We start from the raw sequence: 15,161 nt of genomic DNA, 5'->3' as shown, positions 1-15,161 counted from the left end.
GAAAGCAAGTGGACAAATAATTTACAGGCTAAAATTAATGTAAACAGAACAATACTACTTTTTTACAGATAAGCAATTAAACTAAATAAAACTTTTTTATATACTTAAACAAATTTTTATTTATTTAAAAGTTTTTGTACCGCAATTTTTCAAAAATAATTTGAGTTCTTCATTTTTTATTTAAACCTTACTTAAAAAATTTCAATTAGTACGTGTAAAAGTCGTTTATCTCAAGAAAACTAATACAAATGCAATAAAATGTTCTTTTTTTTTTATAAAAAATCTTAAAACTAAAAACCAATGTTACTTAACTATATTACTTGTTTTCACTTTTTGTACTAGCTTAAAAATGCCATGTTCTTAACATTAATGTCTACTTGAAAATGATTATTAATTATAATCGAAACTAGTCGTAGAAATAAGCAAATAAAAATATTGCAGAATTCATTTGTAATTTTTGAAGTGTAAATACCAAAATAATTTGTTACGGCGAAGTAAAAGAAATCCAATACAAAAAGATTGTGCAAAAAGGATTAGATTTAAGGTAGTTTTCACACTATTTTGTATTCTGTAGAATTTGTAGTACATTTTTGTCAACTATTTTTTTTGTAATAGCTGAGTTTAAAAAAATTAAAAGTTATAGTACTGTAAAAACCTTAATAAAACAAAGTTAAAAACGTATTAAAGTTTAAATATAAAACTCTAAAAAACAAAAGGTTACCATCAAAAGTGTTAAAAATAAAGAAAGGTTCATAAAAAAACAAAGCGACTTTACTTAAAGTCAAAAACTGTTTAACATAGAAAAAATTAAGTTTGCTGGCAATGATCAATACAAAAGTACATTATAATTGAAATTTATCAACATAATAACGTATCAAAAATATTCCAGTAAAAATAAAATTACTAATACTGTATTCCTAAAAAAGATTATATGAAAATTATGCATAGAAAGTTTTTTTTTAATAAATATTTTTGTTACACAAGTCTAAAACAGAGTAATAAATTACATTTGTAGCTTTTATATCAATATATACGTAAATATTTTAACCTTTTAATAAACGTCATTTCAAGTTCTTGTAATCAAATTGACACCTTGGTTTTTTTTTTCATTTAAGTTGTAAATTTTCTGTTAATTATAGCTTGAACAAAATTTTTTATTTGCATTACTTGAGCATATCAAAAAGCTGTTATTTTTTCAATTTAAAAACGTTTTTAATTTTTTTACACTTAAGTTGATTTCAGCGTAAACTAAAAGCACCTCTAATGCTTTTTGTTGTTTTTTTTTTTTTTCAAAACACTTAAGTTCAAAAAATATTTAAATACTTTTTGGTTCAATAATATAACTGTTTGTTTTTGTTAACTGATTAGAAACATAATCTATTCTTTGTTTAAATCAAAAAATATGTATTAACTTTTAATATTTAGATTAAAATATTTGATTTTCATTCAGTAAGGGTGAGGTGACACAGAAAGAGATCTGTTAGGTGAAACTGAATCCATCGCATCACTCCACCTAACGTTGAAAAATTTCTTCTGTTGTTTGTCGTATGCTTTTTTTCTTGCTGCATTTTTTCTTCTAATCCTCCGTCTTTCAATCCACTTGTTCCTTCCATCTATGAACTCCCTTTAATTTTCAAAGTTTCAGTTTTGTCTAGTTTAGCTAAAAACTACTAAAAGATTTATACATTAAGAGTTTGGTTTAATTTGTTGTAACAAACTTCAATATTAAGACTTAATTTTTTCTGTGTGTTTTACTTTAGCTTTATATCTACGTTTTTAATTTACGTCAACGTAATAAAATAACATGTAACTAAACTTTTGTTTATTTACAACTTATCAACAACATTAGCTTTTTTATTGTTTTTTAAGACTAGAGCTACTAAGTAAGGAAAAGGATTAAAAATTGTTTCGTTTTTTAACTTTAAAACTAATATTTCTACATTTTTAAACATTTATATATGTATTAGTTCTGTTAGTATATAAAATAAGTTGTTTAAAGTTTTAACAACTTAAAACATTGGTAAATAATAAAGCTACTTATATAAAGTACAGTGGGCTGGCAAGCGGCAATTTAGCTTTTTTGTTTTAGCTGTGTTTGATATAAATCACTTTTATATACTTTAGAAGTTATTTAAGGTTTAATGCAGCTAAAATTTTATTGTTAAAATTAATTTTGAGATCAAATTACTCAAAATGCTTTACATTTGATGTCAACATTATGGTCAGTACCAACTATTTAAAAAATAATAAAATATTTATATATAAATGATACTATTTAACTTTAACATGATTAAATGTTAATCAAAAACTATAAAGGATCAAAATATTTGAGAACTTTTTAAAACTTCTAAATTGCAGTTTTTTCTTACTTATATGCGTTTGGACAATTTAAGAGTTATTGCGTGGCAGATAACTCAAAAGACACAATAAGAAACCTAAAAACAAATTTATAAACAATTATCTACTCGTGCTTAAATTTTTAAGATTTTCAAAAGCAGTTTACATAAAACACTTTGTAACATTAAAAAATCAAGTTATAATGTTATTTTTCAATGAGTATTGTATCAAAGAATATCGTAAAAACCAGCGATATGTCAGTATTTCTGGTAAATTTTGTAATATTTTAAAGCTATTTTTTGAAAAAGTTTATATAGAAATTTTAGCTATTTCAAAGATAAAAAAGCAAAAATAGTCTGTTTATAAGCCTGAGTAGCTTTTTAATTAGTTTAAGCAGAAAATAAACAAACCTATTTTTGAAAAGAAAAAGCCCAGCTTTACTACGGAAATCAATTTTAAACATTGGTCGTGTTAATTTTCAAATAACTAAATAAATCAATTTCCGCGTGATAATTTATTTCAACACACTGTGTTTCAATAGTACGAAGAAATTTTATATGAACGAAAGCAGAAAAATAATGACTTAAGTTTAAAAAATACCATAAGTACACAAAAGATGAAAATGTCAATTACTTTACAGCTAAGTTCCTTACATTAAAATAAACTACTTGTAACAAATCGTATAGCTGATAATTTTTTCTGTTAAGCTACACAAAAAGGATATGGGGTTGAAAGAAAATATCCAAACTACTTATATAATAAATTTTCGTGTAAATAAATTTTCAAAACTTTACGACCACCATCAAAATCTTTTAACTTAATTTTTCGTCCTTGGGTTATGTTTAATATGCGTTAAGGATTCTATAACTTTGGATAAAGTGAGCTTTTTGGTAATTCTTATTCCTAAAAATGTGTGTAGAGCTCTTTAAAATTTCAAGTACAATGGTTGTGTATTTCATTGTTATATTATTTTTAAACATATGATATTGCTTAAAAAAGCAGAAACAATTTATGTTTAGTGTCGTTTAAACCGATTGAAATTAAAATTTAACAATAAAACAGTAAGACAATAAAGTAAAAACGGCAATTTAACATAATGAGTTCTTTTTAGTCAAATGTATACTTTCTTAATTTTTTAAACAAAATTGAATGTTATCGATGCATTAAAATATATTTATTATAAATTAATAAATTTATTTTGTAAATTCTTTAAGAACTTATTGCGTACTTCAATTTAAATTAACTGTGAAGGAAAACATCCGCATACTTAAATTTAAAAAGTGTTTATATGCCAAAACAGTTTTTTTTTCAATGTTAATTCTGACGCGCCTATGTAGTATTAATAAACTCGTCTTTATATAAATCCTCGTTTGAAAAAAAGTAAATCGTAAATATGACATTATTGCACAAAAATAACTAAAAAGGATACTTAAATTTTGTAGGTGCTTGTTGAGTGAATTTAAAATATACTAATTATCAAATATGGTATATTCTATTTAAAACACTGCAAAAATATTATAAGTATTTTAAAACTTCAAGTATAGTTTTGATTTAAAAATTCTAAAATTCTTACGCGTCTCTTCTAAAGCTAATAACTGATAACAGTTCGCAAGTTTCAATCAATTCAAAGTTTTCAATAGCTAATAAGTATTTTAATTTCATTTCTTAGTTAGAAGTCGGCAAATTTTTATGAGAAATGGGCTGTTTGTATGACAGAATAGCCTTGTTTTTATCCTTACATCAGACAATCTTAAACTAGATTCACAATTACAACTTTTTAAACAAATTAACTTCATAAAAGTTTTCTATTTAAATAATTTAAATACTATAAACATAACAGCATTTATTTTTAAATGCCGTTACTTTTTAATCAATACAAAATATTTAAAAAAAAATACTTATATTAAAATCTATGTACAAGCTTTACTGTTGCTATCATTCTCAACATTGAAAAGAAAGGCTTACCACTTTAAATACTATATCAGAGACTTTCTGCGCTAGATTAAACAAAAAACTAAATGAAAAAACTAAAAGCTCTCGTTAATCAAAAATTTAACGAGCTTGAACTGTAAATAAACTAATTATACAAATAAACTCAAGAAAATTTTGTTTGCCATTTTTTATTGCAAAAATATTGTCTTTTGTTTTCATGCTTTGTCCAAAGAATCTAAGAATAAAAAAAGTATGATTTATGATTGGTTTGAAATTTGAAGAAATTTCTTATTTACACAAATTAGTTTATAAATAATTAGTAACAACGTATTAAAAAAAATAAAGAAAACTTTCCAGTACAACTTTAATCAACAATCAGAAGAGCTGTTTGACTAAGTTTTTCTGAAAACTAAATTTAAAATATAAATAAATTTTATGCATTAATAAGTAAACAATATACTATGCTTTTATGTTTTAAAAACTTAAAGTTTAAGAGATTCTTTTTTCTTTTATCACTTTGTATTTTTTTTAAATTGATTGCTATTTTTTAAGTGTTTTAATTTCGATTAAAGTTTTTTTTTTAATTAGAATTGAAAGGTCTATTTGAATTAGATGGAATTAATACTAGTGTCTAAATATACAATTTCTATGAAAACAACATAGTTTATAATATCGAAAACTTAAAAAAAGAGTAAAATCTTTTGAATACTACATAAACAACTGATATTTAGAACTACTTTTAGTAAAAAAAATTAGGTACATAAATAACTTTATGACAAATGTTTAAACAAAAAGTTTAGGCTGCAGAACTTTTCCACTCGGCTGTTTCTATTAATTAAAAATTTATTTTTCTATTAGCTTATAACTTTTAACTAGTTTAAGGCATGTTTATTTTAATTTTCCTAAAGTTAAAATAAACTTGGATGTCTGATAAACTCCAACTTAGTGTAAGTTATCTCAATCAAATCAAAGTATCTCTGCTTGAACTTTTGTAAGCTCTGAAATTTAGTTCTTAAAAAAAAAACTTTCAAACCGGAGCATCTAACTCTATCTGCAACTACAAACAAACAACTAACAACGGTCAACTTCACTCTTTCCTGCTGACGTGAGCCTTCTTGATTTGCACCTGCTCATTCTAGGGGTTTTTTCAAAAATTTCGCCAAACTCTCTAAACAACATAAAAGTATTGGTGTATACAACAGCTAAGCAAGTAGACTGAAAGCCTAATGCGGTACGTTATGAAATATGTCAAGTTTAAATAAATATTTATCGTTTTTCACTACCGCAGTGCTCATGTAAACTTTGAAGAAAGTTACGCCTAAAACTTTCAGCGCTTATATGAAATATTAACAAGCCAATCAACAAACTTGTAGTCGATTTCTCCGTCCTCGTTATGGTCGAGTGTCTGCATCAGCGCCGCCATCTGCCGCTTGGAAAACTCCAGACCCGCGTTCCTGATGCCCGTCGCGAACTCGTCGGGAGTGATCGTCCAGCTCTGGTCCTTGTCGAAGCTCTTGAACAGGTCCAGCAGCCTCACTCGCTTCTTTTCCAGGAAGTTCTTGATTTTTGTAAAACATACGATATAGCCGCTTAAAGGAATTAAAAAACAATTTAAAATATCAATAAATTTTAATAACAAAAAAAAAGAACAGGCACAAAAAAAAAGATTAAGAACACTCGAAGTGTTTAACTTTAGTTTTTGCAAAAAAAAATATAACCATCATTAATTGAATGAATGACAAACTGAAACATATATAAAGCAGCAACTAACGGCGAGCAGTTCAACGGGGTCTTCATCGGCGTGCGCGGTGGCGCTCACCATGTAGTCGTCCATGCGTTGCACCTCGTACTGGAAGCTCTCTCCCGTCTCGCTCTCGAACCTCTTCGCCACCTCGCCCACCACCTCGTAGAAGCTCTGGTCCACCGGCACGTCCTGAATTGTTTACAAACATGTTTGCTTCTGCTCACGCAAAGTTAATTTCGCGAGTGGTTTGGCTTCTTACTCGTATAATAGATAAGGGGATGAATTTTACTTGATGGCTTTATAAAAGTACACTACTGAAATTTATGTTCCAATTACCATCTTGGTTGTTTTAATTACTGCTCATTATACGTATTATAAACTAATAAGCTTGATAAAACTTAAGTTAGCTAATTTTTAGTAAATATAACAAATTTTACTAAGCTGTAACAAAAATCAATAAATTATGAAATATTCAAATATTCCAATAATATATATATTAATTTTAATTTTAAAAACCTTATTTTAATTGTAAGATAATGTGCTACAATACTCACTAAACTGCTTTAACAACATTTACATTACTGTTACAAATAATTGTAAATTTACAAAACATAACTGTTTACTTACTCCTGATAACTTTTAATACACTACTGTTCTTTTTAATAAAATAATTAACCTCTTTTTTTGAACAAATTTCAAACAGTAAAACTAGGTTATTTTTATGAAAAGCATGAAAAAAAATTAAATTGTTAAGTCATTAAAAGCCAATTAATAATACAAACTTATCATATTTTCTGAATGCTGAAAAAACTCAAAATCGATAAACAAGCTAATAAGATAACGAAAACGTAATAATATTTTCATACATTAATTTACCTGATTACGTTATCTTTTTCAATAAAAATGTTAGAAATACAATCGAAACTAATGAAGTTTAAAGTTTGATTTAAACTTTTTTTATTAAAAAGATTAGTTCTAAAAATTATTCAAATGATATACATCATAAATTTTTAAAACGTTAATTTAAAGTATACATAATAACGTTTTAATAATTTAATTAAAACACGTTACTGTAAAGCGTTGTACTTTAATGTAAAACATAAGTTAATTATTTTGTTTGTAGGTGGTAATAATTAAAACATCTAATTTAATTATAACCTTTTACTTTAATTTGCTTGGTTATAAATTAATCTGTATGTAAATTATCTAAATTCGTGAGACAATTAATTACTTAAATCCTCTAAAAAACACATTTTGGAAAACGTTTATGTCTGTTATTTAATATAACTATTTTTTCATAAGAAGTCAAAAGTACGTCTGTAAATATTAAATAAACAGGTGTAATTTTGATAAGTTTTAACAATAAATTAACTCCATTCATGTGTCTTTAACATGACAAGTATCAGTTTGTACTGCTAGTTTATAAAAATTTAGAACGTAAATTTATAAAGATTCTTATTTTTTCTTAAAAGTAATAAAGAAAAATAGCTGTTTTTAATTTTTTTGATAAAGTCACTTTAAAACGCCTATTTAATTAGCGTTATATTGTCAAAATAAGAGCTTAGATTTTTTTATTGTTAGACGTTAACTAATAATTAAATATTTTTATTCTTTCGTTTTTATGTTGTCTGAATTTTTCTTTTTGTAAACTGCAAAGTTTAAGAAAATTATTCTCTTTTAAATACAGTAACTACTTAAACTTCAATAACTACATCAAACAATTTTAACTATGAGTAATTTTGAAACAGTACAAGCTTACATTTACAATTACAAAGTATGATATTAGTTTTTGTATATTACAACACAACAACAGTTCCGCTAAGCTAAAGGAAAATTATACAGAAACGCAACATAGTTACACAGTTCTTACTAATACAGCTATTTCATATCTTTAAAACACATATAACCTTTAATCCAAGTTTTATTATTGCTGAGTTAGTGTTACTTGATATCGCCTGTAGTATTATTGAAGCACCTTTAGCTCCCAGGGGGTTTGAATGTAGATTTATTACCCTGAGGGTGTCGTTGTTAACCAACCCAGTTGCTATACCAACGGCACCTGTAACATTACTGAATTTGAATTTTGAAGAAGTTATCTTATCAAGTATTTATATTAAAAATTTTGCGAGAAAAAATTATTCACGTTGTAACTTGTAAATCAATTCTTTGTAACCTATACATAAGAATAATAAATAAGAAATTTTTTATTTTGGTTAATCTTAAAATGTGGCATAATCATGTTGATTTTGTATATATTAACAACCAGGTAAGATCTGATTAGGTACTTCAGAAAAATTTCAAATAAAAAATTTATTTCAGTTAGCAAAAAACTTTACTATTAATGTGTATAATTTCCATTTTTGCACAAACAAAGTCCTATATATACATATATATCAAAATTGTTAATTATTGTTTCTTTAGTCCTTTACTTTTGAGCAACAAAAAATCTATCAATTCAAAATTGTTTTAGTAGTTAAAGAACTTTAAACATTAGTAGAAATCCTAAGACCTAAGATATACCTTTTATCAAAAACCGTTTAAAAAATATTTTTAACAAAAATAAAATAATTTATTATTTAGGAACGAAAATTTAATAGGAAAATGTTTTCAAAAGTTGTGGAAATATACCTCTTTTGAAGTGTTCATTTTTACAATTAACATCTAAATGGTAATATGTCTGTTTTAGGAAACGTCACCTTAACTGATACCTTTCTCGGAAAAGAAGCCAATCAATGACAAGGTTGCCTACTTGTTTTTTAATTTGTACACGTAGTATTCCATAAGCTTCAATTGTCTACATTGTGACAAAGAACCTTATGTTCTAACAGTGAATGCAGATTTTTTTAGATATAACCTTAAAACCTCGCTTTTTAGAGTTTCGGATGACTAAAGAGCCAAAATTAATAATAAAGAAGCACATGAGTATCAAATGATCGTAACATACATACTGTTTCTTGTAAAAAACCAATTAAACTCATTGAATATACTTAATTCTTAACTTTTTTAAATTGGTAAAAAACTTCTATTAGTAACATAAGTTTATTTAAACAATACTTAGGTAAAAAATTGGGATTTGCGCATAACATTCAAACAATTGACCTGATCATCACCACAAACAAAATTGATGAGCTTCGGTTATAATCTTAAAAATGCAAGGCATCAATTAATTGTACGACTAGTAAAGATAAAATAGTTAGTAATGCAAAAATATACAAGATTAATTAATCGAGATTTCTATTTGTAGAAGTAAGTTTCACCCTTTTCGGGCTCTTCAGTTACATTTTTTCTTCAATTTAGAACCTCAAATATAAATGTAAAATAAATAATAAATAAACAAAACTAGTTAGTAATGCAAAAATATGATTTACATATTTTATTTATTTATTATTTATTTTTATATTTTTTATTATTTTATTATATTTGAGGTTCTAAATTGAACAAAAAATGTAGCTGAAGATCCCTTAAAGGGTGAAACTTACTTTTACAAAAAAAAATCTTGATTAATTATTCTTGTATACTATCATTTTACGATAAACTACAAAACCGTCAGAGGATCAACCTTCGAGTCCGATGCGGTTGTTACTGAGGTCGAGATGCTGCAGGGTGTTGTTTGTTTTCAGCATTTCGCCCATCGCTTTCGCCCCGTCGTCACTGAACCCGTTCCACGACAGATCCAGCTGCTTGATCATCATGTTCGCCTTCATGCCCGCCGCTATGGCTATTGCGCCCTTGTGTTAATGTTTTTTAAAGTTACAACGGTTAAGTGTTACTAACTGTGTTTTACGTTGGCGTAAAGAATTTTACAAGCTACTAAGTTTTCAGTAGGTTAGTGAGCGCATAGTTTGTTGAATTTTGTTACGGAACGTTTTTATGAGCATTTTTAATGCTATTATTGTATAGTGTTATTTAATTTTTTAAGCAAGAAAAAATAACTTTGAAAAAATAAGTTTATTAAGGTTGTCTTGAATAACAAACTTTCTAAACTAAAGGGCATATGGACGTAAACCACCTCTTTTTTAGTCGTACTTTACACAAAAATAACTAAGTGACAACTAAATTTTGCTTCTCTTTAAACTTAACGTAACTTATGATATATAAGAAATAAAAAATTAAGAATTTTATGGGTTCTTCATGTAAAGTAAAAATATACTATCTCTCTAAAAATATCTTAGTTCTAAATTTTTTCAGAAACCATTTTTAAAATTTTTCAGTCTAATCTACAGAAACTTTAACAATTTAGAAAAAATTTAGTTTAAAATTAGTCTGAATTTTGTCATAAATTTATTATTTCTTAATTTTTATTTACAAATTTTTCGTAACGCTTAGTAAAAATCTGATATCTTGGCTCAAAAAATTAAAAAGCAGATAGATTTTTGAAGAACTTTAAAATTTATCAGAAACTTGAATTCAAAAAAAATGCTATTCATAGGTTTGTATTGAAAACAAACGTGACTAAATAAGCTTTTATATTTTACAAAAAACTGACTTAGTTTTCATTTATTAGCCAATGTTAATTTTAATGAACAAAAATGATGGACATACATGGCATTAATAAGTTCAAAGTTATTGACTACTATTAAACAAAAAGTGCAGTCACATATAGTTATGTTATATAACTACTAAAGCATATTAAAACAAAGTATAAAAAAAAAAATTTTAAATGCTATATATTAAAAAAGAATATTTATGTATTTCTTTTTAGCCGAACCAGAAATAAATAAGTTACTACTCATCAAATCATTTGTTTTCATATTTTTAGTGATTTGTAGTTATTTTCAATGAAAAACTTATTGACAAAATTATAAACACTTCTACATTAGTTTAAAACATATTATCAACTAAGTCAGCTAAACCTTTCCTCTAAGATGATTCCAACTAAGATCTAGATCTTCAATAGATTCATTCATTGCCAGTCCTTTGCCAAGATACTCCCCTCCCTTTTCGCTAAACTCATTACCACTAAGATTTAGAGACTGGTAAATATATAAAACCTTTTTAGTATGGAGTTTCAGTATTAAAAAAATTTACTTTTAGAAGATAACGATCAAGTGCTTGATGAAAAATTAAAGCGGTTTTATTTATCACAAGTAGCTAAATAACAAACAACATGACGAAAGCCAGAATTTATGAAAATACCTTTGTTGTAGTATTATATTTAGCTACTGAACATTTATTATAGCCAAAAGCGTCCAATAAATTTTTTGTGATATAAGATATCAATGATAAATAGTAAACGTCATTATAAAAAGTGCATATTTAAATTTAAAAAGAGTTTTAGTAAAAATATCTATGTTTCTTACAAACCACTAAGTTTTGGAAATTTTGATCATGATTGTTTTCCTTTTAAAATTAGCTAGGTAATAAACATTTCCTAAAAGCTAGGTGTTTAACTTTATAAGTATAGGAAAAAAAATATTTTAAATAATTTTTGAGAAAAAAGCCAACAAAAGCAATGATAAAACAGTTTTATGCTAGAAGCATATTTAACTTCAAAAAATAGAATATTTTATTCTATTGTTGTAAAAGTAAAAGGTGTTAAAATGTTATATATACATGGTTGTTTTCTGTCTACTACAGCATTGAGGCAAGTACAGTCTAGTACATCTAGCTATACATACTTTTAAAAATAGTTTTAGTACATTAGTTTTATAAATTTGGTATACTTTTATCTCAAAAAGTTTTTGCATAACTTAAAATTAAATAATTAAATTTTAAACTAGTTTTTTTTAAAGACAGTTGCTTGTAATAATGTTTATAAAAACAATTTGATGTTTTCGAAAACTTTTTAGAAATTTAATAAGATTTTATGCTGCAACAAACGAGCAGAAAAACTTTGTATTACAAAAAATCAGACATATTTATATCAAAGAGAATTGTATTTGTTCTATTTATTCTCATAGTTAAAAATTTATACTTTTAAATATTTATTTCAAAATAATTAAATCTTTTTTATATAATTAATACAGTTAGCTTTGTAGAAAAACAGTTACTAAAGAGTTAAGTTTTTAAGTTCTTTTTATAATCAACAGTTCTGACTCTTAAAGCATTCAAGAATAGTACTTAAAGTTATCTATAACTAACTACTTGGAAAATTGTTCAAACTTATTATTACCTTCAATCTTAAATTAACACTAAGACCATCAGCAAAAAACTTTCCATCTTCGCAAGAAAACTCATTTCTTGAAATATTAATATGTTTCAAATTTGAATTTTCTAAAATCATGTCTTTAAACATATGAGCTCCTTTTGATCCGAGCTTGTTTTGAGCGACGTTCTGATTTTGTTAAAAAATTATTAACAACTTATAAAAGAATTAAATAATTAAAAAAAAATCAAAATTTTGATAAACATATTCTATTTAAAGAAATATACAAAAACTCTATGTAAAATACAACATTTAAATAAATAAAACTTCAAATTTTTGACTTTTCTAAGTTATATCATAACAATTTTATATGATAACACATGTATGTAATGTACATTTATACCAAGATAACACATTACTAACTAAGCTGGTAATGAAGCAATTTTCCATGAGCATGTCACAAATATCACTGAAACCTTCGTGCGTTATCCAATTATCTTCTATATCTAGTTCGCAAACACAAGTGTTAGTCTGTTACAATTACTGTAATAACTACTGCTACTTTAAAACCAAGTTTTGAAGGTTCGTTAAGATAATTATAAAATTAACAACAGAACAAAACTGTTGCTTACTACTAGTGGAGCGGCGATGGCTTTACAACCAACGGGACCTAAACCGTGATGCTTCATTAATATTTTATCTTTTTTGAGGTTTTTCAAAAAGTAAGTTGAAGCGACGACTTGTAGTACTTGACAGCTCTTCTCGTACAACTCTTCACTGCTCATGTCAAGAAAGGTTATCTTTTTGTGCGGACCTTCTGCAAAATATTAAATAAAATTGTATCACTTTCACCTACTTTCTAATGCTACTATTGAATACCAACGGTAACATAGTTCAAAAATTCACCCTAGCTTTAAAATTACGTTTTTTGTCAAAATACACTACTGTTTAAATAACTTCAAAATGCATGTCAACTGCTTAAGCAGTATTTTATTAATAACTTGCTTTTTTTAATAAACTTACCATCAGTCTCTATATCAGTATCATACTCATCTTGATCAACTAAAAGAGGGACAACTATGTTTGTATTTAGTTGCACAGCATCTACCTCGTGTTTGATTTCTTCTTTTGGTAATGAAAGGTTGTTGTATTCCTGAACAAACAAATAAAAAGTAAAAATACATTACTTTTTTTTGTATCACACAAAAACTGAATTTTAAAAAGTTATGTGAAATATTTTTGACAAAAACAAATGTTTCTTTATGTTAAAAAGTTTAAACTCTTTTTACTAAAGTTTTTTAAACTATAGTACAATGTAGAACTAAAACTAACTTCAAAAGACAAAGAAGCTCTTTCCATTTAATACTTTATTGTACAGTTTTTAGAAAGCATGAAAACTAAAAATTTGTGTTTAATTAGAGTTTTTATTAAAAACAAAGCGTACGTGATTTTCTTAAATATAAAGAAAGATAATGAAAAACAATATAAATTCAAACTATTAGTTTATAAGTTTTCAGTGTACTTCATGTAGTAAAAATAAAAAAACTACTTAAAAACTAATAAAAATAAAAGTTTGAATAAATAAAAACTTGTTTAATAATCTAAAACACTTTTGTCAAAATTCAATTTAGAAAATAACTATAATTTATCTCATTTTGAACTAATTTTATCTAAATTTACCCATATACCCATTTCTCTTAATTTTCCTTAAAATAATTTTAAATTTTAAACCACTAAAAAATTTCTAAATTAATAAAAGCTACTTCAACATCACTTTACGTTCATTGTAAACAAACGCCATTCCATACTAATAAAATTTATAGGAGTAAATAAAAAACAAGCGCGGACAAGAAACAAGTAAATTATAAATATTTCATAAGTAATAAAAAATTTATGTATTCAAATTACTTTATATTCCAAAACTACTATGAAAAATATTTAATATTTAGCTATTCTAAAATGCTAATTCGATTAGTTAAAACACTATAAACTTGAAAAGTATTTATATTACTTAATCTTGTTTTATACGTTAGTCTGAAGCGGAAAAAATATATAGACATTTGTACAAAAACTAGAAACACTTTAGAAACTTATTTGTTTTAATTTCAGCTCTGTAGTGTTATTTTAAGTTGTAAGCATTGATATTTTAAGTTATATATTAAAAACTAGTATATATTGTTTATTCTATATTCGAAAAAAGTAGTATTATTAACTTAAAAATATAAAATTTAAATATTACTAAGTTTTTTTTTTCTGGTTTCAATAAAATTTTAAATATCAATAGTAAAAATGTATTGATAAAAAGTTTAATATAAACTGGGTACTATGAAAATAATCATTTTGTTTTTTCTATTTATTTTTTCAAGTATAAGTTTACATAAACTTAAATTTTTATTAAATTTCTATGAAAAGTCATTGTAAACTAGCTAAATATATTTTTATTCATGAAAAAAACCTAATTTATATATACATAATTTTATTTAAAAAAAACTTTTTCTAGTACATTTTACATTGTAAGTATGTATTTCATAGTATTTCCAAAATCTGCTTACTTTAAGTAAAGAAATTAAGTTGATCGAAATCTTGCAAGAAACAGATATTACCAACAAAAAATTGTGTTTGTTTTGTGTTTTGTACTTAAACAATATTTCCTTTAAAAGTGTAAGTTAAAGGAAATTAGTTGTTTAAATTTAAATTTTGAACAAAAATGTACAAAATAAATATTGACAAATTTGATAAATTTTAAGAATATTAATTTATGCTTGAACTAACTCCAGCTTAGTTCAAAAAATGTCACTTTTAAAAAACAAACATTAAGAACTCTAAAAATATACCCTCATCTGCAGCAAAACAGAGAAAAAAATGAAATTTATAGACAAAATATAATTTTTTCACACAAAATATATTTTTGTTAAAGCTTTTTCTTTGAACCAGCTAAGAATACAGTACAATAACATAGGAGAAATTTAAATTGTAGCTTTCAATTAAACCTTCTACCAAATAAAGCTGAAGAGATTTAAGAGTTTGAGATTAGGATAAAAACTGACCAAAAAATTAAATTTA

The 15,161-nt window shown here is 25.1% G+C and overlaps 1 protein-coding gene across 1 annotated transcript; it reads right to left on the bottom strand.

The window, feature by feature from the left end:
• Window positions 1-1,446: 1,446 nt before the first annotated feature.
• LOC145843018 (uncharacterized) lies at window positions 1,447-13,457 on the bottom strand. The gene is made up of 11 exons (XM_082950488.1): window positions 13,431-13,457; window positions 13,122-13,251; window positions 12,731-12,915; window positions 12,522-12,629; window positions 12,126-12,287; window positions 10,867-10,986; window positions 9,573-9,741; window positions 7,921-8,072; window positions 6,041-6,202; window positions 5,637-5,827; window positions 1,447-1,624 (listed from the first exon to the last, which is right to left on the bottom strand). The coding sequence occupies exons 1-11, from the start codon at window positions 13,455-13,457 to the stop codon at window positions 1,447-1,449; spliced, it is 1,584 nt and encodes a 527-aa protein (XP_082806614.1).
• Window positions 13,458-15,161: the final 1,704 nt, after the last annotated feature.

Source organism: Thalia democratica, chromosome 8, assembly GCF_965202585.1.
Source record: "Thalia democratica chromosome 8, ktThaDemo2.hap1.1, whole genome shotgun sequence".
Taxonomy (NCBI): Eukaryota; Metazoa; Chordata; class Thaliacea; order Salpida; family Salpidae; genus Thalia; species Thalia democratica.
Note: the sequence above shows the minus strand (reverse complement) of the source record. Positions and strands in the feature narration are given on the sequence as shown.

Excerpts from the sequence above, each read along its gene's own strand:
- LOC145843018 (XM_082950488.1), bottom strand. The coding sequence starts at position 13,457 with ATGGAAAGAGCTTCTTTGTCTTTTGAA. Across the intron at positions 12,916-13,121 it reads TACTGATATAGAGACTGATG|AAGGTCCGCACAAAAAGATA; the intron begins GTAAGTTTATTA and ends AATATTTTGCAG. Across the intron at positions 1,625-5,636 it reads GACGGAGAAATCGACTACAA|GGAGTTCATAGATGGAAGGA; the intron begins GTTTGTTGATTG and ends TGAAAATTAAAG.